Source organism: Coenobita brevimanus, chromosome 92 (genome assembly GCF_032717465.1).
Source record: "Coenobita brevimanus isolate Jiangsu-jjx chromosome 92, ASM3271746v2, whole genome shotgun sequence".
Taxonomy (NCBI): Eukaryota; Metazoa; Arthropoda; class Malacostraca; order Decapoda; family Coenobitidae; genus Coenobita; species Coenobita brevimanus.
In genome coordinates, this window is record NC_137045.1 from 22,550,995 (window position 1) to 22,574,212 (window position 23,218).

The 23,218-nt window shown below is 44.3% G+C and overlaps 1 protein-coding gene across 1 annotated transcript in view; it reads left to right on the forward strand.

Moving 5' to 3' along the window:
* The window catches only part of LOC145412139 (protein unc-13 homolog 4B-like), a 789,854-nt gene that overhangs the window by 340,010 nt on the left and 426,626 nt on the right, over positions 1-23,218 (forward strand). The window contains exon 9 of the mRNA XM_080282072.1: positions 9,282-9,509. Coding sequence (XP_080138198.1) covers positions 9,282-9,509 — 228 coding nt within the window. The remainder of the gene's footprint in view (positions 1-9,281; positions 9,510-23,218) is intronic.

Genomic DNA, 23,218 nt, shown 5'->3' on the forward strand with positions numbered 1-23,218 from the left:
ACGCTCCGCCTATCTCTTCCGTGAATATCTTACATATGTCTTCCACCCCTTCCATCTGCTCTAACTCATACCTTCCCGATCATTCTTCCACTATGCTCTTATACTCTGTCATTTTCTCACTATCTTGCAAATTCTCCACTCTTCTCACAGGAGCTGTTTCCTCCTGTCTTCCCCCTCATCTCCTCAACGATTTTCTTTGCATCTTTACCTTGGCCGTCACTAAGTGATGGTCCGAGACTCCATTCCCCCACCCTTTCCACACTCTTGCATCCAACACTTGCCTTCCCATTTACTCATTCACACACATATAGTCTGTCATTGCCTTTCATGCAACAAGTTCACCATCCATCCTCCTCATTACTCTCCATGTATACTGGTGGATCATCTTATCCCGAAAGTAGGTGTTGGCTATTGCCAACCCCTTACCAGCACAGATGTCCACCAAAGCACTACCATTCCCATCTACTTCAACTGGCACACACCCATTGACCAACCACTCCATCCACTCATACATTCCCAACTTTGCCATTCATGTTTGTAATCAAAAGCACTCTCTCACTCCTCTCAAATTTGTCCATACATGGTAGATTACTAGTGGAGAAGGGAGAAAAAGTGAGCAGATGGAGAGAACACTTTATGGAATTGTGGAACATAGAGGATGGAAGTAATGCTAGTATAAGTGGTTGGGGAATGGCTGGGAGAAGGAGGGAGGTGAGAAGGCAGGAACAAATCAGTAGGATAGAAGTTGTGGAAGCAATAAAGAAAGTTAAATTGGGGAAAGCCGCAGGAATTGATGGAGTGTGTGGTGAAATGCTGAAGTATGAGGGAGAGATAGTAGTAGAATGGATGTGGAAGATGTGCAGCTTGGCCTGGGAGGAAGGTAGAGTCCCGGGGGATTGGAAGTCAGGTATAATTATTCCCTTGTACAAAGGAAAAGGGGAAAAAGAAGTGTGTGGTAATCATAGGGGCATCTGTCTTCTTAGTATAATAGGAAAAGTGTATAATAGGATACTTATTAACAGACTTAGAGAAAGAATAGAGGAATTAGTTGGAGAAGAACAGGGAGGCTTTAGGAAGGGAAGAGGTTGTGTAGATCAGATATTCATTCTTAGATCTTTAGTGGAAAAGTTTCTAGAGAAGGGAAAGAAGCTGTATGCAGCTTTCATGGATTTGGAGAAAGCATATGACAGGGTGGATAGACAAGGATTGTGGAAAGTATTATGAATATATGGAGTAGATGGGAAGTTGTTGAATGCTGTGAAGAGTATGTATGATGGTGCTAAGGCTGCAGTGCGTGTGGATGGTGAACTGAGTGAATTTTTCTCTTTGAAGGTTGGGTTGAAACAGGGATGTGTCATGTCTCCATGGTTGTTCAATCTGTACATGGATGGGGTAATAAAAGAGGTACAAGGTAGGGTAGTGGATGTTGGAGTGGCCCTGGTGAGAGAGGGTAGTGTTTGGAAACTCCCTGTACTGTTGTTTGCAGATGATACTGTGTTGTTGAGTGAAGACGAAGGAGAGCTGCAAGGCTTGGTGGATGAGTTTGGGAGAGTGTGTAAGAAACGGAATCTAAAGGTGAATGTAGGGAAGAGTAAAGTGATGGTCTTTGAGAGAGGTGAAGTCAGTGAATGTACAGCGAGGTTGGATGGTGAGGAATTGGAAAATATGAGTACGTTTAAGTACTTCGGTAGTGTGATGAGTAAGGATGGAGGTTTGGAGGGTGAAGTGCTTGAAATGGTACAGCAGGGAAGAAAGGTTGCTGGTTCCTTGAGAGCAGTGATAAGAAGCAGAGAAGTGAGCATGGAAGTGAAAAAGTTACTACATGACAGTATTGTGATACCAACTCTAACGTATGGAAGTGAAGCTTGGACGTTGCTGGAAGGACACAAGTTAAGAGTGAGAGCAATGGAAATGAGTTATTTAAGAAGAGTCTGTGGAGTCATATGGAGAGACAGGCTGACAAATGAGGATATAAAGGAGCGTTATGGTGTGGATGTGGATGTGATAGGAAGCGTTAGGAGGAATACACTGAGGTGGTTTGGCCATGTGGAGAGGATGGAGGGTGAAAGACTGACGAAGAGAGTGTATGTGAGTGAGGTGGAGGGGGGAAGAGGGAGGGGGAGGCCAAGGATGAGATGGAGGGATGGGGTGGAGAGGTATATGAGAGAGGGGGGGTGTGTGAGTTGAGAGCAGGGCAGTGAATTGGCGGGTGACAGGGCAACGTGGAGGCGATTTGTTTGTGGCCACCCCAAACGGGATTGAGGCGTCTGGCAATAGATAGATAGATGCTTCTACTCTCATCCAAAACTCATCTCTCACTCTTGCCACTTGGCCCTCTGTCGGAGCATACACACATACAATCGCCCACGCTTGTATATCTACTTTCATCCTCACCCATACAAACCTTGCACCCACTGTTCCATACTCTCTTATATTCTTCGTCCACTTCTTGCTTATCATCAGACATACGCCCTCTCTTGCCCTTTCATTCTCATTAACTCCCGCACATATACCTAAACCATATTCCCATTCTCTCACCCTTTCACCTTTCCATTTAGTTTCAGTCAGTCCACACATATATCCACTCTTGCATCCTCAAGCACCTGAACAATCTCTCTCTCTTTCACTTCATCATTCTCTACTCTCACATTCCAAGTTCCCACCGTCAGAAAGTCCTTTGTCCGTTCCTTAGTCGTCAACGTTTGGTCCGTCCTGGTCCGAGGCGCTTTATTCACTTGTTTAGTTAGTTCTTTTTACAGGATGGGGCACTAACCCACCACGAACCCTTTTAGTCGCCTCGTACGACAAGCAGGGATACTGGGGGAGTATTCTTGAAACCCCCCTACCGCCAGGGGTAGGAAATACTTGTGTGGAAAAATATTCAAAAGAATGTGATCTTATGACACTTGAGACATGGTTTTCATGTGCAGTTGTCCTTAAAGCACTATTAGATGGCCAAATGCATTTTTAAACAGGATCTTGTTTTCATATATATCACACTGTTTCAGTTTCACACAATATTCTTTGGATCAACCACACCATCGTCTTTGGTGTCAGGGAGTTTGAAGGCAACATATCCTGCTTCACTTTTAACAGCCAGATGCTCAGTTCGACACCAGTAATCTACATACCACTGTACTCCCTCCCTATGTAGAAGTTGAGCTACATAGTGGTGTGGGATTTTGCTGCCATCGAAACGCACAAGAACAAAGTCACACACATTAAGCGCAGTTGGTGACAAGTCATCCTCCTCCACTTTCGTATCCTCTGATTTGTCGATGCTGTTGTTCTCTACTTCCGTTGGGTCCTCGTTGTCAGATGATGGTGGTGTATGGGATGGCAAGTTCACTGGGATTGGAGGTGCACCTATGTCCTCATCAGAGTCGGAGTCAACTACAGGCTTTGATGTAGATGGACGTTGGTCCAGGTCTGCCAGAGTGGCATTCTGCCCTGAAGGAACTTTGACCTGCTTACTACGAGGTCGCCGATGCCGCACGCTAGTTTCACGCTGTTCCTTCAGATATGCGTGCAAGTCCTCGCTGACATGTTCCCTTCCAGGGTACTGATTTGAGTCATGACATCTTGGCTTCTTTAGGACATGTTTAGGATCGAAAGGATGTATACCACATGATTTAAATGCAGCTTTACTTCGAGGAATCCATTTGTCTTCCATTCTTTCCATCAAAGACAGCAAGAGCTTGGGAATACTCCACTTTGGGAGTGAGGCCATGTGTTTACACTCACCCACTTTCCAGTCACTGACGATGGCCCTCCATGCGGTCTTAAGGGGTCTGTACACTGCCACATCCAAAGGCAGCAACAGATGTGTGGAATTTGGTGGTAAGAATTTCATTCTAATGTTGTTTTCCTCACAGATCCTTTTTACCTTTATTGAAGCATGTGAAGCTAGGTTGTCACCAAGCAACAACTTTGGTTCTTCTTTAGGTAGACGGCGAACATAAGGAAGCACAACAGTGTTTACCCAGTCTATGAATGTATGGCTGTCAAACTTGTCAGATTTAGTTCTTTTTTAGTGGGCATTAATTGCTCCACTGACCATCCATGTGTCTTGCAACCATTCTGCATTAAAGACTACATACAGGGCCAGCACAGCACCATTAGGTGTGATGGCGAACATTATGGAGGTTGTAGCCTTTGTTGTATTCATAATGTGCTCGGCATGCTTTAGGCCTTTCCTGTATATCATAACCTTGTTCTTAGGGTCATCAGTAGTGTTGGTCTCGTCATAATTAATGATATTACTTGGGGTAACACCAAGAGCTTCTCTCGGCTCATCAAAGTAGTCTTTTACCATTTCTTCGGTAACAGCAGCACGCCTACGGGTGATGTTTTGACAATGTCTACGAGATAATACATCTGAATGGCTTTCTAGGAATCCATACGCCCAATCATTTCCAGGGAGATTGCCAACAAATTGTGGTATGATTCTGTGGTTCCAGTCCAGATGATCCTTCACAAATTTACGCATCTCAGTAATATCAAAAGCTAGCCCGTAGTCTCCCAGCGCAGCTGTTCTGTGCAAGCGCTATTTCTTCTCCCCTCAGCAGGGTCGTTTTCCGTCCAGCATGTCCAGGTTCTGCTTCCTTGTCTTTGTAGCATTCATGGAGGGTGGTCTTCGGGACATTGTAGTGTTCAGCTGCTTGCTGTATAGTCATGCCCTCATTTACCGAGACCACAGGAATGCGGAAGGGGAAAGGATACTCGAGTTTGGAGAGGCAACGGACATGATTGTGTGCAACACATATTTTAGGAAAAGAGAGAATAGGTTAATTATGTTTGAATCTGGGGGAAGTAACGGTCAGATAGGTTTCTGGTTAGGAGGGCTGGTAGGAGGTTAATGAGGGATGTTAAAGTTATAGGAAGTGAAGAGTGTGTGCAGCAGCACAAACTATTGATTTGTGATGTGGTGCTTAAAGAACGAGTGATGAAAAAGAGGACTTATGTACCAAGGAGGAAAATATGGAAGCTTAAAAACCAAGTAGTCAGGGATGCCTTCTATAGCGAGATGAGGAGAGTGGTGGCTGAACAGGGAGCTGTAGACAGAGGCATTAATGAACTGTACAGAGCCCTCAAGAACAATCTCTTGAGACTTACTGATGTCATATGTGGTTGGACAAGAGGACCACCAAGACATAAAGTAACTTGGTGGTGGGATGAGGGTGTAGAAGCTGCAGTTAAGGAGAAAAGAAGGCTTTTCCGGGAATGGAAGAAGGGTGGTAGCAAGGAGGAATACTTGGCTGCCAAGCGTAGGGCTAGAAGAGAGGTATACAGGGCAAAGTCTGAGTCACAGAGTCTTTTAACCTAAATCATGGCAAAAGGAAAAATATGATATTTAAGATGGCAGATCAGATGAAGAGGGATAATTGGGATATTATAGGTGAGCAGTGTGTGAAGAATGATGAAGGAATGGTAGTGGTGAACAGTGAGGATATTAAAGATGCATGGAGAGAGCATTATAGCCGGTTGTTGAATGAGGAGTTTGACTGGGACAGAGAAGGTTTGGAGCCAGCAGATCCAGTGTTTGGCCCATGGCCTTTGATTGATGCTGCTACTGTGAGTGAGGCAATAGGCAGGATGCAGGTGGGGAAGGCAGCAGGTGTGTCTGGGTTGACTGCCGAAATGTTGAAGGCATCAGGAGATGTAGGGGTGAGGTTAGTCACTGACCTGATAAATATGATTATTTGTGAGTGTGTTGTCCCAGATAATTGGCTGAAGAGTGTACTTGTAAATGTGTATACAGGGAAGAGTGATGCCCTGGAAGGAGGAAATTATAGAGGTATAAAGCTTTTAGATCAGATAATGAAGGTAATGGAGAGAGTTTTAGAAGGTATGATTAGAGAAAGAGTGAATATTTACAAGATGCAGTTTGGGTTTATGCCAGGTAGGGGGACCACTGATGGCATATTCATTGTTTGACAACTTCAGGAAAAATATATTGGTAGGAGAAGAGATTTGTATTTTGTTTTTGTTGATTTGGAAAAGGCCTTTGACAGAGTCCCTAGAGAGGTGGTGAAGTGGGCAATGAGAAAACTTGGCTTGGAGGAGTGGCCGGTTAGGATGGTTATGGTTATGTATGTGGGTGCTCGCACCCAGGTAAAAGTGAATGGAGATTTGAGTGATGAGTTTTCCATGAATGTTGGTGTGCATCAGGGGTCAGCTTTGAGTCCCATGCTGTTTATCATGGTACTTGAAGCCCTCTCACTTGACTTTAGAAATGGACTCCCATGGGAGATGTTGTATGCTGATGATTTGGTGTTGATTGCAGAGAACGAAAGGGAGGTGGAGGAAAGTTTTAGGAAATGGAGAGATGGTATGGGGCACAAGGGCTTAAGGGTAAGTGCAGATAAAACAAAGCGATGATATCTAGGGTTGGTGGCAGTACTGTCAAAGACGAGGGAGAGTGGCCATGTGCAGTTTGCTACAAGGGCATGGGAAGTAATTCCATCTTGTGCAGTGTTTGTGATAAATGGGTGCACAAGAGATGTAGTGGTAACAGAGGTAGACTGCGAGATAATGCTGATTTTATGTGTATGGCGTGTCGGGGAGAGCAGGGGGAGATCATCAGGCGTGAAAGGATTGAACTTGCTGGTGAATCTCTTGAGTGTGTGGAAGAGTTTTGTTATTTGGGAGACATGTTGTGTGCTGGAGGTGGGGCTTGAGGTAGCTCTGTGGCTAGGGTGAGAAGTTGTTGGAAGAAGTTCAGGGAGCTGTTGCCTCTCCTGACATTGAGAGGACTCTCCCTACGTGCTAAGGGGTCTTTGTATGCAGCATGTGTAAGGAGTCTAATGCTGTATGGTAATGAGACCTGGGCAGTAAAGGTGGAGGATATTCGCAGGCTCAGATGTATAGAAGTGATGATGATTAGGTGGATGTGTAGTGCGTCCCTACATGCAAGGTCTGGGGGGTCTGGGTTTACGATGGAAGAGTTGAGAGGTAGGATGGGATTGGAGTGTATTGGTGTGATAAGGAGAGGTAGATTGAGATGGTTTGGACATGTGGAGAGGATGGGGGATGATATTTGGTTGAGGAAGATGAGAAGTGTTAATATTGGGGGTGGGGTAATGAGGGGTAGACCCAGAAAGACATGGAACGAGGTCATTAAGTGTGACTTCAGGGTTAAGGGACTGAACAGGGAGGCTGCAATGAATCGTGCAGCATGGAGTGCTGCCATTAGGTGACCAAGGCTGACGGATGCAAGCATGTTGGATCCTTTAAAAATGAAACGAAACGAAACGATAGCACAGGCAACATCGTCTTCAGTGTATGATGGTTCTGTCCGGGGCTTCTTCGTATAGTGGCGCACCATACTGCACTGAAAAAAAACAAACAGAAGCACATTTTGAGGATTCAGGGCTGGAACCGGATATATGATTTTGTCATGAATTGCCCCAGCACAGCTGGTCGGAATTGCCCTGTTTGAGGTAAATAATGATGTCTACAGTGACTGCATGTATATGACTAAAATTTGCCACGCACATACCTAGGTAATTATACAATCTGCCTGTGAAATATAGTTGATGGATGTGGTCTTATTGTACAGTTATGGAGCTTGCCATTTTCATGCACATGCATAAAGTCTCAGTTCTGGAGAGACAAAAGAAGAAGAACAGAATCACTGTCGTGGAACAAGATGTGAACAGTGTTTCTGGAGGACATACTTGGGGAAAGTGGACCACTGGCAACATTTCCAGACTAAAAACACCTTCATACATGCAATTTCTAAGCTGTGGGCAAAAAATAAAATAAAAAAGTTAAAACCCCTAAATTGGCAGAACTGTCCGGAATTGCCCCTCTTGTATGGGATATCCTCTCGCAATGGTAGATTAATACACACATACCAAGCAAAACAATAGCCCACAGCACTGTATGTGATTGGTTGTAAATATGTGCAAATGGTTAAACTTGTGAAGATGAGCCAGGTTCATTTACGTAAATTTATTAATATTACAAGGGGAAATGACCAATGAGAGTAAAGAAGACAAACCCATGTTATACAATGAACCAGTATGTGATGAACTGCTTATGAGATAATGAGAAAATTGAGACCTTTTTTCAGTGTACAATAGAATTTTCGCTTTATGATTATTATAATCCCATATGAAGCCTCACTGGTTGATGTACTGTAGTAACTATTTGCACTTATATATCACCCATGCCCAAGTCTGCAGTCATTTGTTTGTTCCAAGGTGGCTTTTGAACTTGTCATTCTGGTATATTAGTGTCAGTGATTGAACATAGGTGTTGGAGTACAAGCAGCACATGAATGGCGGTGAAGGGAAATAACAACCAGTACTGTATAGGTGGGTTGGAAACTTGTTTATAGATTAATTTTTGGTGGTAAGCAGCAAGTGAAGTGCAGTGAAGTGAAATAACTACCAGTTTAGGTGAGTTGGAAACATGTTTTTAGACTTTGTTGAGTGGGTTACTCTTGATCAGAAACATATCCTCATTGAACCGGTGGAATAATTGACGTTATACATTAATGAAAATCACGATGGATTTTTTCAAGTGCATTTTTATCGTAAAACATGGGCATGCTGTTCTGTACTTAGATATAGAAAGAAGAGATGGCTACTTCCGAGGGAAGTGTGTTGATATAGCTGCTTGTACATAAACTGTATTAAATTGGACAAAATGTCAGGTAACACAAAACCAAGAAATTCCCAACCTGTACCCAGATATGGCACTATTGTATCATCATTCAATCCACTTACTGTTTTGACGTTATATTTTTTGCCTTTTCAGTTTTCATTATTTTAATACCATTGCGTGAGTGTAAAGACTTAACTATTTTAAGGGTAATTGTTTGATTCTGTATTTTGAATTGATTGCTTGAATACTTATAGGGGGTTTGACTACTTGGGATATCTCCCCAGCCCTGTTGCAGAGGGAGATATATCCCCCTTTCCCCACAGTATCTGTGCCTGTGGCCAGATTGCTGGGGGTTTGAATGATGTGTGAATGATTGTAGCCCATTTCTCTTGGAATGCTGTTGATAGTTCCCTTACATTAGTATTCGTTGTTGGTCATTTCTCACTTCAGCTTAAGTGGGAAATTGGGACAAGATGATGAATTTACTACAGGTATGTTTAGTCTTGTGGTAATCAGGTGATTTATTTAGTACTGCAATGCATTTTCTGAGTACAGTACAGTATGTTGCTGATACATTGTAATTTCCTCTTTAGATAACATTCTGTTTGTTTACTGAGATCATCTTTATATGATGTGAGATATCTTGAACATTCTTATTATTAACTCAGGTGACATGGAACTTGATAACACCTTGGAATGGTAGAGTAAATGAAGCCTGTTCCACCCTGCTGGATTACTACTCCACCACTCTTGGCCTCAGTCCAGTTGCCGTCACACTTGCTTGGTGGAATGTTGCTTCGAAGTTTTCTGTTGTTGATCAAGTCTTCCTCGGGGAGCTGTTGAAGACAATGCAGACCTACTTGAGTGACAAAAAATACTCTGACCAAGAAATTGAGGTACAGTATATTATTTATATTGTTAAGCTGTACAGAATTACTTTTTACCAACATTATGTATACCATTTAGCATTGTACATTCATGCCCTAGTAGGCGATGGTTGAGTACGTCAACATTCAGTGAAACTATAAACGAAATCGTGTACCCAATTTGGGATTCATGGTAGCAAAAGTTGCTTATATGATTTTTTCAGTGGCTGAGAATGATACGTGGCACCCGCACAATGGCTGACAACAACACGTGCCACCCACACAAGCTGGTAGTCATATATTTGAGCCACATTAATCACCCAGTGTTTACATATGCATTAAAACATCACAACTATCAAAAAATAAAAGTGCAAGTGCATGACGAATAGTGTAGTGTGTGAGGGTGGAGAGAGAACTTTTGTGTGTGTGAAATAATGAACCTTGTGATTTGTAAAATACCCAAACACTCTCCCTCAGCCTCAGGGAGCTCCTTGGTGACAACTCAGACACAAGTATTAATCATTTATCTAGTTCACCTGTGTGTGTGTGTGTGTGTGTGTGTGTGTGTGTGTGTGTGTGTGTGTGTGTGTGTGTATTTACCTAATTGTGATATACAGGAAAGGAGCTACGCTCGCGGGGTCCCGTCTCTGTTTCTCAATAAGTCGAATTTAGCTTTAAACTCGTTTAAGTTTTTAGACTGGACGATCTCTTTGTCCAGACTATTCCACAGGTCTTTACATCTATAAGGAAAACTATATTTCTTGACATCCTTCAAGCTGCTTGGTTTCTTGAGTTTCATTCCATGTCCTCTTGTTACTCTCTTATCCCATACAAACAGATCTTCTTTGTCAATTTTATCTACTCCCACCATGGTCCTGAACACTGCAACAATGTCTCCTCTCTTTCTCCTTTCTTCTAAGGAAGGCAAATCCAGCTTTTCCAACCTCTCTCTATACGACAGATCTGCCAGACTGGGGACCATTTTGGTTGCTGTTCTTTGTAGTCTCTCAATCTTGTTTATATCTTTCTTTTTGTGTGGGGACCACACTACTGCTGCATATTCTAACCTGGGGCGAATCATGGCCACTATCAATTTTTTCATCATCTCCTCACCCATATAATGATAAGCTACTCTTATATTAGTCAGGAGCTTATACGTCTCTCAAACTGCCTTGTTAATGTGTTTTTCAGGTGACAAACTATCCTGGACCAGCACTCCCAAATCTTTCTCTTCTCTCGCTTTTGTGATTGGTTCATTACCCATCAAATAATTCAGTGATGGCCTCTTGGTACTTTTACCCATTTCCAATACAGTCATCCCTGTGCTATCCAGATGCCCACTTTCCGGACATCCCCACTTATTGGACATTATCATCCCGGGATCCAATATTCCCAAAATGGTCCGAAAACCGCAAAAAATTTGAAAAAAATCTGACTTTTTCCCGCCCGTAATTTGAACTTAGCGCGCCTGGCGCGGGACAGCTTTGTTTTGGTGCATCATTCCTCCGACGTCTGCTAGAGCACCCCTGCATCCTCCCCACTTACCGTCTGTCTCTTGTCGTGAGTGTACGATCGTTGTCATGGCTGCCCACGTGCTCGCTTTTGTGGTGGTGCCTTACCTGCTGCGGGCTCTTCTTCTGCACTCGTGCCTCTCCTTCATGTGTGTGATGATGGCCCCGCCGCCTGAGTAGAGGAAAAGAGTTGTTTTGACTCAGGAGAAGAAGAGGGAGATATTGGAGAAAGTGGATGCGGGATGGTCTTCGTCACGCATCCTTCATGAGTTCAACCTGGCCCGATCTACTTTGTTTGATATTGAGAGATCCCAAGACAAACTCATGCAGTACACGGCTGACTTCTCGTCGAAAAGCAAACGCAACATGGTTTACTCCCAAGTATGCTGAAGTCGACCGCTCCACATTGATTTGGTATCGACAGCAACGTGCTGCTGGTGTGAAGGCTGCTGCTGAGAAGTTCGCAAGGCTGCACAACGCCCTAGACTTCAAGGCATCCGAGGGTTGGCTCTTCGTGTTCAAGTTACGACATGGCTTTACCAACCGTAAGTCTCATGGCGAAGCTTTGGACGCTAACGAGGATGGAGTAGAGGAGTTTCGGCACAAGGTGAAGGGCTTGATCGACAGGGAGAGCCTCACTCTCGGTCAAGTCTACAACGCTGACGAAACTGGTTTATTCTATCGCTCTTTGCCTACGAACACTCCAGCCGTGGAGACGGAGAAGCATGTACCTGGCCGCAAGCTCTCGAAGCAAAGGATATCTGCTTTGTGTTGTGCTAATGCTAACGGCATGCACCGGCTTAAGCTCGCTATTGTTGGCCGTGCAAAGCAGCCTCAGTGTCTTCGTGAGGTGATGGATGTCCTTCCTGTCATTTGGTACCATTCCTTGAAGGCATGGTTCACAGGCCACATCTTCAAAGACTGGTTCCACCGCCATTTCGTCAAGGTCATACATTACCAGACGGAGAAACTGGGAATCCCACACGACCAGATAAAGGCCCTCCTTCTCCTCGACAATGCAACTGCCCACCCATGCGACAAGGACTTGGTGGCTGAGAATGGCCACATTAGGTTCATGTTTCTGTCACCTATTACTACTGCTCTCATCCAACCAATGGACCAAGGAGTGATCGTGTCAACAAAGCGGCTATACCGAAGGAAGTTCCTGGACGAGGTGATGGTTGTTCTTGAGGACGAGGACGAGCGCAGGGAGGGACGGGACACGCGAGGCCAGCGGACTTTGGAAAACCTTCGCCGCTACAACATCAAGTCTGCCATTTACAACTGGGCCAGTGCATGGAAGGAAGTCCCTGTCAAGACTCTAGAAAATGGTTGGTCTCATCTACTTCTCGGAACGGATGTGGAGCATGATTTCATCTGTTTCGACGTGGATGATTTCCATGCACGTCTACGTGCGCATCGGGATGATATTGATGTGGACAAAGTGCGTGAGTGGTTGGATGACGACGAGGACGATCCTGGGTATCAGACCCTGTCTGATATCGAGATCGCATCTTCAGTTGCAGGTGTCAGTACCCAGCTTGAAGATTCCGATGAGGACGGCGATGATGATGCGGACTCCTCTTAGCATGACACTACTCCAGCCATCCCCAAGCTGAGAGCACTCCGGGAACACCTAGAGTTCGTTTTGGACTACCTGGAACACCTGGACTGCGACAGGGAGATGGGGCCCTTGGGATTTTTGGAGGAAGTGCATTCTTTCAGGCAGCGCATCATTAATCGTCTGAATCATCGTTCCTTGCGTCAGTCAACGATTGACAAATTTTTCAGGCCCATGACCCCTGCTCCCTGGCTCCACTCCGTTGCCACCCCAAGACAGGCCCTCATGCTCCAAGCCACAAGCCAGCACATCAGCCACGGTGGAGTCACTGCTCGACGTGAGTTTGCGCCTATCTTCAGAGTCGTCTGCAGTGGGTACACCATCCCCATGACCCAGCGACGCACCCCTAGGTCACCTGCATGTGCTACTCTCAGACTCTGACAGTGATTAGACGCCAAGAACTTCTCCACTAGACCACACGGGAATTTCCAGTGTTGTGCAGTGAAAAAAACAGTGCATAGTGTTAAGAAATTTGAGTCCTGAGTGAAAAGACAAAGATTTAAGGGACTGTAAATTAAACGTAAATTAAGTTCAGTGTGTTTTGTTTAGAAAATGGGTTCAAGAGTGGAAAGACTTAGAGTGCAGAGTGCAACACTTATTTCATTAAGGTACAATTGAGCGCAAGTAAGACAAGAGTGCACAGTGTTAAGAGAATGGAATTCTGAGTACAAATGACTAAGTTCTGTGCAAGACTTCATGAACAGTGTACTGGAAGTGCTTCAGGAAATCCTTCTTACTGTCAGAGTCTGAGAGGAGGTGGTTATTCATCGAGATGGCCAGGGACTTGCTGTAAGTACCCAGAATGTTTCATATTGTACTGTGCTGTATTTTCCATACTGTACTTACCTCTAACACCTCATTTCACTCTTTTATGTCCCTTATTGGTGCTATGCATGTGCAGTAGGGAGGTATTTCTCTGAGTTAGGGTCCATAAGTACCAGTCCAGGAGCCAGGGACTTGTTCTAAGTGCCCAGAATGTTTAATATTGTATGAACTCGCCCCTGAACCCTAATTTTATGGTCCTTTTGCATTTATTTCAGTCTCTTATGTCCCTCATTGGTGTGATTTGGGTCTTAATTAGGTGCTATGCATGTCCAGAGGGAGTTGTATAGGTGTTTTTCTGAGTTAGGGTCCATAAGTACAAGTCCAGGAGGCTGGTGCCTACTATCCAGACAGGACCACTTTCCGGACATGCCTTTGGCTCTGTTACGTCGGATAGTGGAGGGATTACTGTATTTTACATTTCTTTGCATTAAATTTCATTTCCCACATCCGGCTCCAATCGTGTATCCTATCTTGATCCTCCTGCAGCATTTTACAATCCTTCTCAACCTCTACCTTCCTCATGATCTTTGCATCATCAGCTTATGGTCTTTGGTTCCTTCTTCCTCACATAAAAAAAAGAAAAGAAAAACAGACTTGCATAACTGTTCACTCCATCTACCATTTACATAAATCAGGAACATTACTGTCACCAACACCGAGCCCTGTGGGACTCCACTTGTTACTTCCCTCCATCCAGACATCCTATCCTTTATTACTGTCCTCATTTGTCTGTCTCTCAAAAAGTCTCTCATCCATTCCAGGAGTTTCCCCTTCATTCCTACTATATGCTCTAGCTTTCATATTAGTCTCCTATGAGGTACCTTGTCGAAGGCCTTCTTGAAATCTAAATACACACAATCCACCCAACCATCTCTCTCCTGTAGCACATCAATCACTCTTGAGTAAAAACTCAACAAGTTGGAGACACATGACCTTCCACTTCTAAATCCAAACTGACTATTAGCCAAAATATTCATCTCTTCTAGATATTTTATCCATCTATCTTTCAGAATGCTTTCGCACAATTTTGCAACCATCCTGGTTAAGGACTCTGGTCTATAATTCAGGGGTTCTTCCCTGTTTCCTCGCTTATAAATTGGTACCACATTTGCCCTCTTCCATTCTTGAGGCACTTTCCCCTCTTCCAGAGAACACACAATTAAACTGTGAATCTTATCCGCCAGTTGTTTTCTGCATTCCTTCAGTACCCAATTAGAGATTCCATCTGGTCCTGGAGCTTTCCTTACATCTTGAGTTTCCAGTAATTTATACACTTCCTGTAATTCCACTTTTATATCTTTTTTCACTACATTTCTAATCACTCCCTTCCCTTCTACAAACTCACTTTCATTAGTGAAAACTGACTGGAAAATTTGTTCATTATTTCTGCTTGCATTGCCGGATCTTTATGTACCTCTCCTTCTACTTTCAGTTTGGTGCTTCCTTCCTTTTGTTTCAGTTTGCCATTGACAAATCTATAAAACAGTTTGGGTTATTCCTTACATTTGTCACTTATACCTTTTTCAAAGTTTCTTTCTTCCTCTCTGCGTATTCTTGTATATTCATTTCTAGTTCTTTTATATTCTTCCTTTGATTTATTATTACCTCTCTTTCTCCAATTGTTCCATGCCTTATCTCTCTCTTTTTTTGCTGTCATACACCTTCTATTAAACCACTCCTTTTTTCTGTTTTCTTTCCCCCTTACTCTTGGCACAAATTTTTCCACTCTCGAATTATAGAAGCCTAGAAAAATATCCCACTTCCTCTGTATCTCTCTTGTTTCTCTGAATTTTCTCCAGTCTGCATTTTAGAAAAATTTTCTCAATCCTGTAAAATTTGCTTTCCCAAAGTTGTATCTTCCTTGCTTATAAAGCTCGTCTCTTGGCTCCACATTCCCTGTTATCATCTGGAACTCAATGACCACATGATCACTTTTTCCAGTAGGACACAGATACTCCAAGGATTCTATTACATCGTTTTTTTTGGTAAACAGTAAGTCTAGTCTTGCTGGTGTGTCCTCACCTCGGAACCGTGTCTCTTCTTTGACCCATTGCGTCATCATATTGTTCATTGTAATATTTAATAATGTAGTGCCCCATGAATCTTTGCTGCCTCCTGAGTCCCATTCCTCCCAGTTCACCTCTTTACAATTGAAGTCACCCATTAAAATTATATTGTTACTTTTCTCAATCATTTTCTGTAAATAGCTAGCCATGTCTGACAACATTTCCTGGTATGCATCATCACTCCATCCTCTTGTCTTAGGGGGAACATACACTACTGCCATGTCTTTCTTGCTATTCTGTGTGTGTGTGTTCCTACCTAATTGTATCTTTACAGGAATGAGTGAAGCTCGTACAGTCCCGTGTCTTAAACCATTTTTATTTATCCTTAAGTTTATTGTTTTGGCACACACTATTTTATTCAGTAGTGCATTCCACTGATGAGTTGCTCTATTTGGGAAGCTAAATTTCCTTATGTCTTTATCACCTCTCTTTTTATGCAGTTTTTTGGAGTTTCCTCTTGCCGATTCTTCCCCATAGGTTATATATTCATTTATGTCTATTTTCGCCTTTCCTGATAGGCATTTATACAATATAATCATATCTCCTCTTTTCCTTCTCTCCTGTAGTGTAGGTAGATTCAGTTTTTTTAGTATTTATTCATAGCTTAGATCCCTTAAGCTTCCTACCCATCATGTAGTGGCCCTTTGAACTTTTTCAATCTTCTCCATGTGTTTTTTGAGATGAGGATTCCATACTCCTGATGCATACTCCAGAGTTGGTTTGATGTTATTATCTTTCTCAGCATGTCTTCATTTATGTATGTGAATGCTATTCTTATATTTGCAAGCAGTGTATACATGTTCAGTACCTTCTCACTCATGTGGTCTGCCGGAGATAGTCTGTTATTGATAATCACACCTAGGTCCTTCTGGCTTTCTGATATGTGTAGGGTTTTACTTCCTAACTTATAATCCTAGTTAGGTCTTTCTCCACTTTTTCCAAACTTGATTACATGACACTTGTCCACTTTGAATTCCATTTGCCATGTGTGCCCCATTCATGAAGTTTATTTAATTCTTCTTGTAGCTCTGTACAAGAGTCTGTGTTAGTACAGTAATTCTCCTTTTTTTTTTTTTTTGTATCATCAGCAAACATATTTAGATAGCTTATATTTCCAGTGTTGCTATCTATGTCATTCATATACACTGAAAAAATAATTGGTGCCAGCCCTTACCTCTGTGGAACTCCAGTAGTCACTTCCTTCCATGATGTGTAATTTCCACTTAGTACTCTTCTCATTTCCCTTTCTCTGAGAAAATCTTGCATCCAACAGTACAGTTTGTCTCAGATTCCTCCTTGATGATACACTTTCCTTAAAAGTCTTTGGTGTGGTACTCTGTCAAATGCTTTCATGAAATCTAGATAGATACTGTCCACCCATCATTCACTTTTCTGTAATGTTTCTGACACTCTGTCATAGTAGCTCAACAGATTACTAACACATGATTTTCTCTTTCTGAAACCAAACTGTCTTTCTATTATCATATTGTGTTCTTCTAGATGATTTACCCAAACTTTTCTTATCAGCTTTTCTAATATCTTCCATACAACACTGGTTAGTGATACTGGTCATTAATTTGATGGATTTTGTCTATTCTCTTTCTTGAATAAGGGAACAGTGTTTGCTTTCTTCCAAATATCAGGTAGTTTTGACCCAAGGATTCCTTGAATATTAAAGATAATGGTCTAAGTGAGTAGACTGTAGCACCAGTCGAGTAGGGCAGTACTCCCGAGGTGGATGGAAAGCTGATGACAGGGAGTGCTGGAGCTCCCGTTTCATCAGCCCTCAGGACTAGTTCCTGACCATCCCCCTTTGCTGAACTTTTTCAGTGTCTCAGTTACACAGAGAGTAGGCCAGCATGCTCTCCAGTACAAATTTCTCTAACTATCTACACCAAATTACATGCACAGTACACACTACACTTCCTATTCAAAATTTACCCAAAATGGCGTTGTTTTATCAAGCCTCGGAGTCCCCAGGGGGGGGGACCATAAATGCCCCCACCATCTGCCCCTCTCCCAGTGACGACTCAAGGTGCCTGGAACCACTGTCTGACTCTCTTCTTCTTCATTTCTGCAACATTCGCGGCCTTTTCTCTAACTTTCGCTCAGTTGAGCACCACCTCTCCTCCTCTAAACCTCACCTTCTTTTTATAACGGAGACTCAGCTGTCTGAGGCAACTGACAGCAGACCCTTCTGTGTATCCTCCTACTTTCTCAATACTCATTTCAAAGCCAAAGGTGGCTGTTGTGTATATATACGCAACGACTTTTCTTGTTCTCGTGTTCCTGAACTCGATTCTTCTGAATTCTCTACACTCTGGCTTCAGCTTTCCTGTCATTCTCTGACTAAATATATCTGTGCTGTTTACTTATCCCCTAATTCTACTGACTATCAAAAATTCTTTCGACTATCTTACTTCAACGATGGAACACATTCTATCCATTTCTCCTTTCTCTGAAATCTCCATTCTAGGAGATTTCAATGTTCACCACCACCTTTGGCTCTCCTCTCCTTTCACTGATCCACCTGGTGAACAAGCCTACATCATTTCTATCCTTAATGACCTAGAGCAGCTTGTACAGCACCCTACCCGTATCCTTGACCGCCTTGGAGAGAGCTCCAACATACTTGACCTCTTCCTTACAACTAATCCTTCTGCTTACTCTGTTAATCTTTTCTCTCCGTTGGGGTCCTCCGATCACAACCTTATTACCTTAACCTGTCCTATCACTCCGGTACGGCCTGTTGACCCTCCAGGGAAACGTCGTCTGTGGCATTTTGGAGCCGCGGACTGGGAGGCCCTCAGGCAGTACTTCTTTGATTTTCCCTTGAATGATTATTGCTTCCAGGAGGAGGCCGTTGCAGGAGGAGGCCGTAGCACGGGCCGAACAGGGTAGTACTCCCGAGGGGAATGGGAATGCTGGTGATAGGGAGAGCTGGAGCTCCTGTTTCACTAGCTATCTAACCATCCCCCTTTGCTGACCTTTTCAGTGTGACAGTAACATGGAGAGTAGACCAGCATACTCTCCCAAACATTTCCTTTAACTATCTATGCACTACACCACATGCACTTTACATTTCACACAACGTATCCCACTACGTTACAGGGGTTGGCGCCAGCAAGGGCATGCGGCCAGAAAACTTTGCCCCCGCTACCTAGTGGCGGACTTCTGGGGGGAGGCGTGGCGGGGGTTCCGCCGGCATAGATCATGGGTCCAGGGCGAGATGGGGCTCCGGCCTGTGCTAGAGGGTACAGGGCATTGCGGTTCCCAGGCTGCCGCTTCCGCCCAATAGAGAGGGGCCCGAACCTGGGAGTAGCGTCCCAGGAGGCTGCCCTATCAGTGGGTGTATAATGGCGGGATAGTTGCAGTGCCAAGACGCGCTTGGAGGGTGTCCCTGCAGCTGTCCTGGCAGGGTGCCCCGAGGCCACTACCACAGCCACTGGTAAGCTGGTGGGCTAGGGGTCCCGGATCCATTGCCTGGACCTGGGATTGTGCGGTGAGTGGGACCTGTGCTGTGTCTGTCCCCATTTATTAATACTGAAGATGACAAAACAAAAAAGGTTTCAAAGCAAGCCTGAGGACAGTAAATCACCCATGGGGATGAGGGTGGGTTCATGGAATGTGGGAAGTTTGAGGGGAAGAGCAGGGGAAGTCGTTGAGGCACTCAGTAGGAGGTGGGTGGACGTTGCGTGTTTGCAGGAAGTCCGGTACAGGGGTGGATCAGCCAGAAAGATTGTTGGGAAGGACTGTTGCTATAAGTTGTTTTGGCAGGGGAGGACAGACGGATATGGAGGTGTTGGTGTGATGGTTGCGGAGAAATGGGTGGAATATGTCATGAATGTTTTGAGAGTAAGCGATAGGATATTGGTTGTGAAAATTCTGTTGGGAAGAAAGATAGCTGTGATTATATCGGCATATGCTCCACAGGCAGGATTGGATGAATCAGAGAAAGATAGATTTTGGGATGATTTAATACGTGTAGTGGGTGGTATGCGGGATGATGAGATAGTGATTTTGGGAGGGGACTTAAATGGTCATGTAGGTGAAGCAGCCCAAGGTTATGAAGGAGTGCATGGGGGATGTGCATATGGTCTAAGGAATGCAGAAGGGGAAAGGATACTCGAGTTTGGGGAGGCAACGGACATGGTTGTGTGCAACACATATTTTAGGAAAAGAGACAGTAGGTTAATTACGTATGAGTCTGGGGGAAATAGCAGTCAGATAGATTATTTTCTGGTTAGGAGGGCCGATAGGAGGTTAGTGAGGGATGTTAAAGTTATAGGAAGTGAGGAGTGTGTGCAGCAGCACAAACTATTGATTTGTGATATGGTGCTTAAAGAACAAATGATGAAAAAGAGGACTTATGTACCTAGGAGGAAAATATGGAAGCTGAAAAACCAAGTAGTAAGGGATGCCTTCTATAGCGAGTTGAGGAGAGTGGTGGCTGAACAGGGAGCTGTAGACAGAGGCGTTAATGAACAGTACAGAGCTCTCAAGAACAATTTCTTGAGAGTTACTGATGTAACATGCGGCTGGACAAGAGGACCACCAAGACATAAAGTAACTTGGTGGTGGGATGAGGGTGTAGAAGCTGCAATTAAGGAGAAAAGAAGGCTTTTCCGGGAATGGAAGAAGGGTGGTAGCAAAGAGGAATATTTGGCTGCCAAGCGTAGGGCTAGGAGAGAGGTATATAGGGCAAAGTCTGAGTCACAGAGACAATTACTTGATAACCTAAATCATGGGGAAAGGAAAAATATATTTAGGGTGGCAGGTCAGGTGAAGAGGGATAATCGGGATATCATAGGTGAGCAGTGTGTGAAGAATGATGAAGGAAGGGTAGTGGTGAACAGTGAGGATATTAAAGATGCATGGAGAGAGCATTATAACCGGTTGTTGAATGAGGAGTTTGACTGGGACAGGGAAGGTTTGGAGCCAGCAGATCCAGTGTCTGGCCCTTGGCCTTTGATTGATACTGCTACTGTGAGTGAGGCAATAGGCAGGATGAGGGTGGGGAAGGCAGCAGGTGTGTCTGGGTTGACTGCCGAAATGTTGAAGGCCTCGGGCGATATAGGGGTGAGTTTAGTCACTGACCTGATAAATAGGATTATTTATGAGTGTGTTGTCCCAGATGATTGGCTGAAGAGTGTAATTGTAAATGTGTATAAAGGGAAGGGTGATGCCCTGGAAAGAGGGAATTATAGAGGTATAAAGCTTTTAGATCAGATAATGAAGGTAATGGAGAGAGTTTTAGAAGGTATGATTAGAGAAAGAGTGAATATTGATGAGATGCAGTTTGGGTTTATGCCAGGTAGGGGGACCACTGATGCCATATTCATTGTTCGACAGCTTCAGGAAAAATATATTGGTAGGAGAAGGGATCTTTATTTTGTTTTTGTTGATTTGGAAAAGGCCTTTGACAGAGTCCCTAGAGAGGTGGTGAAGTGGGCAATGAGAAAGCTTGGCTTGGAGGAGTGGCTGGTTAGGGTGGTTATGGCCATGTATGTGGGTGCTCACACCCAGGTGAGAGTGAATGGAGATTTGAGTGATGAGTTTTCCATGAATGTTGGTGTGCATCAGGGGTCAGTCTTGAGTCCCATGTTGTTTATCATGGTACTTGAAGCCCTTTCATGTGACTTTAGAAACGGACTCCCGTGGGAGTTGTTGTATGCTGATGATTTGGTGTTGATTGCAGAGAATGAAAGGGAGGCGGAGGAAAGGTTTAGGAAGTGGAGAGATGGTATGGGGCAAAAGGGTTTAAGGGTAAATGCAGATAAAACAAAAGTGATGATATCTAGGGTTGGTGGCGGTACTGTCAAAGACGAGGGAGAGTGGCCATGTGCAGTTTGCCACAAGGGCGTGGGAAGTAATTCCATCTTGTGCGGTGTGTGTGATAAATGGGTGCATAAGAGATGTAGTGGTATCAGAGGTAGACTGCGAGATAATGCTGATTTTATGTGTACGGCGTGCCGGGGTGAGCAGGTGGAGATCGTCAGACGTGAAAGAATTGAACTTGCTGGTGAATCTCTTGAGTGTGTGGAAGAGTTTTGTGATATAGGAGACATGTTGTGTGCTGGAGGTGGGGCTTGAGGTAGCTCTGTGGCTAGGGTGAGAAGTGGTTGGAAGAAGTTCAGGGAGCTCTTGCCTCTCCTGACACTGAGGGGGCTCTCCCTACGTGCTAAAGGGTCTTTGTATGCAGCGTGTGTTAGGAGTGTAATGCTGTATGGCAGTGAGACCTGGGCAGTGAAGGAGGAAGACATTCGCCGGCTCAGACGTACAGAAATGACAATGATTAGGTGGATGTGCAGTGCGTCCCTGCGTCCAAGGCCTGGAGGGGCTGGGTTTACAATGGAAGAGTTGAGAGGTAGGATGGGACTGGAGTGTATTGGTGTTGTGATGAGGAGAGGTAGATTGAGGTGGTTTGGACATGTGGAGAGGATGGGGGATGATAGTTGGGTGAGGAAGGTGAGAAGTGTTAATATTGGGGGTGGGGTTATGAGGGGTAGACCGAGAAAGACATGGGACGAGGTCATTAAGTGTGACCTTAGGGTTAAGGGACTGAACAGGGAGGCTGCAATGGATCGTGCAGCGTGGAGAGCCGCCATTAGGTGACCAAGGCCGACACATGCAAGCATGTTGGAGCCTTTAAAAAACGAAAACGAAAACGATGGCCAGGAGCCATCTGAGTGTGCCGTGCGCATTACGGAGGTTATTCTCTCGGGCATGGAAGCATACATTCCTTTCTCATATCCTTTGACTAACGCAAGAAAGCCTTGGTTTAATCACGCTTGTTCTAATGCTGTCCGCAACAAGGAGAGGGCCTACAAAAGGTACCGGAGCCAACCCACCCCTGAATCACATCATCTTTATGTTTCTGCCCGGAATCATGCTAAGTCTGTTCTTCGCTCTACTAAAAATAATTTCATCCATACTAAATGCTCTCAACTCTCCAACTCGAATTCTTCCCGCTCCTTCTGGCACCTTGCCAGAAATCTTTCTAACAACTTTACCTCATCATCCTTCCCTCCTCCTTTCTACTCTGATGGTTCTGCAGCTATTTCTTCTACTGATAAAGCAGATCTCTTCGCACAGACTTTCTCCTCCAATTCCACTTTAGACGATTCCGGTGCTGTTCCTCCATCACTTCCCCCCTCTGACTTCCTCATGGCTGACATTAAAATTTCTTCAGTTGATGTATTTTCTGCCATCACTGGCCTCAGTACTAACAAGGCATATGGGCCTGATGGGGTCCCTCCTGTTGTTCTCAAGAACTGTGCTCCTGTGCTTACATCCTGCCCAGACAAACTCTTTCGCCTTTGTCTGTCAACTTGTACCTTTCCTTCTTGCTGGAAGTTTGTTCTCATTCAGCCAGTCCCAAAGAAGGGTGACCACTCCCAACCCTCCAACTATCGTCCAATTGCTTTAACGTCCTGTATTTCAAAAGTTTTCGAGTCAATTCTCAATAGAAAAATTTTAAGGCATCTTTCCTATCACAACCTTCTTTCCGATCGTCAGTACGGGTTCCGTCAGGGACGCTCCACTGGCGATCTTCTCTCCTACCTTTCAGACTCCTGGTCATCCTCCTTTCGGGACTTTGGCAAAAGCTTTGCCATTGCACTTGACATCTCAAAGGCTTTCGATCGAGTCTGGCATAAACCTTTAATTTCCAAACTGCCCTCCTACAGTTTATGTCCTTCTATCTGTGCCTTCATC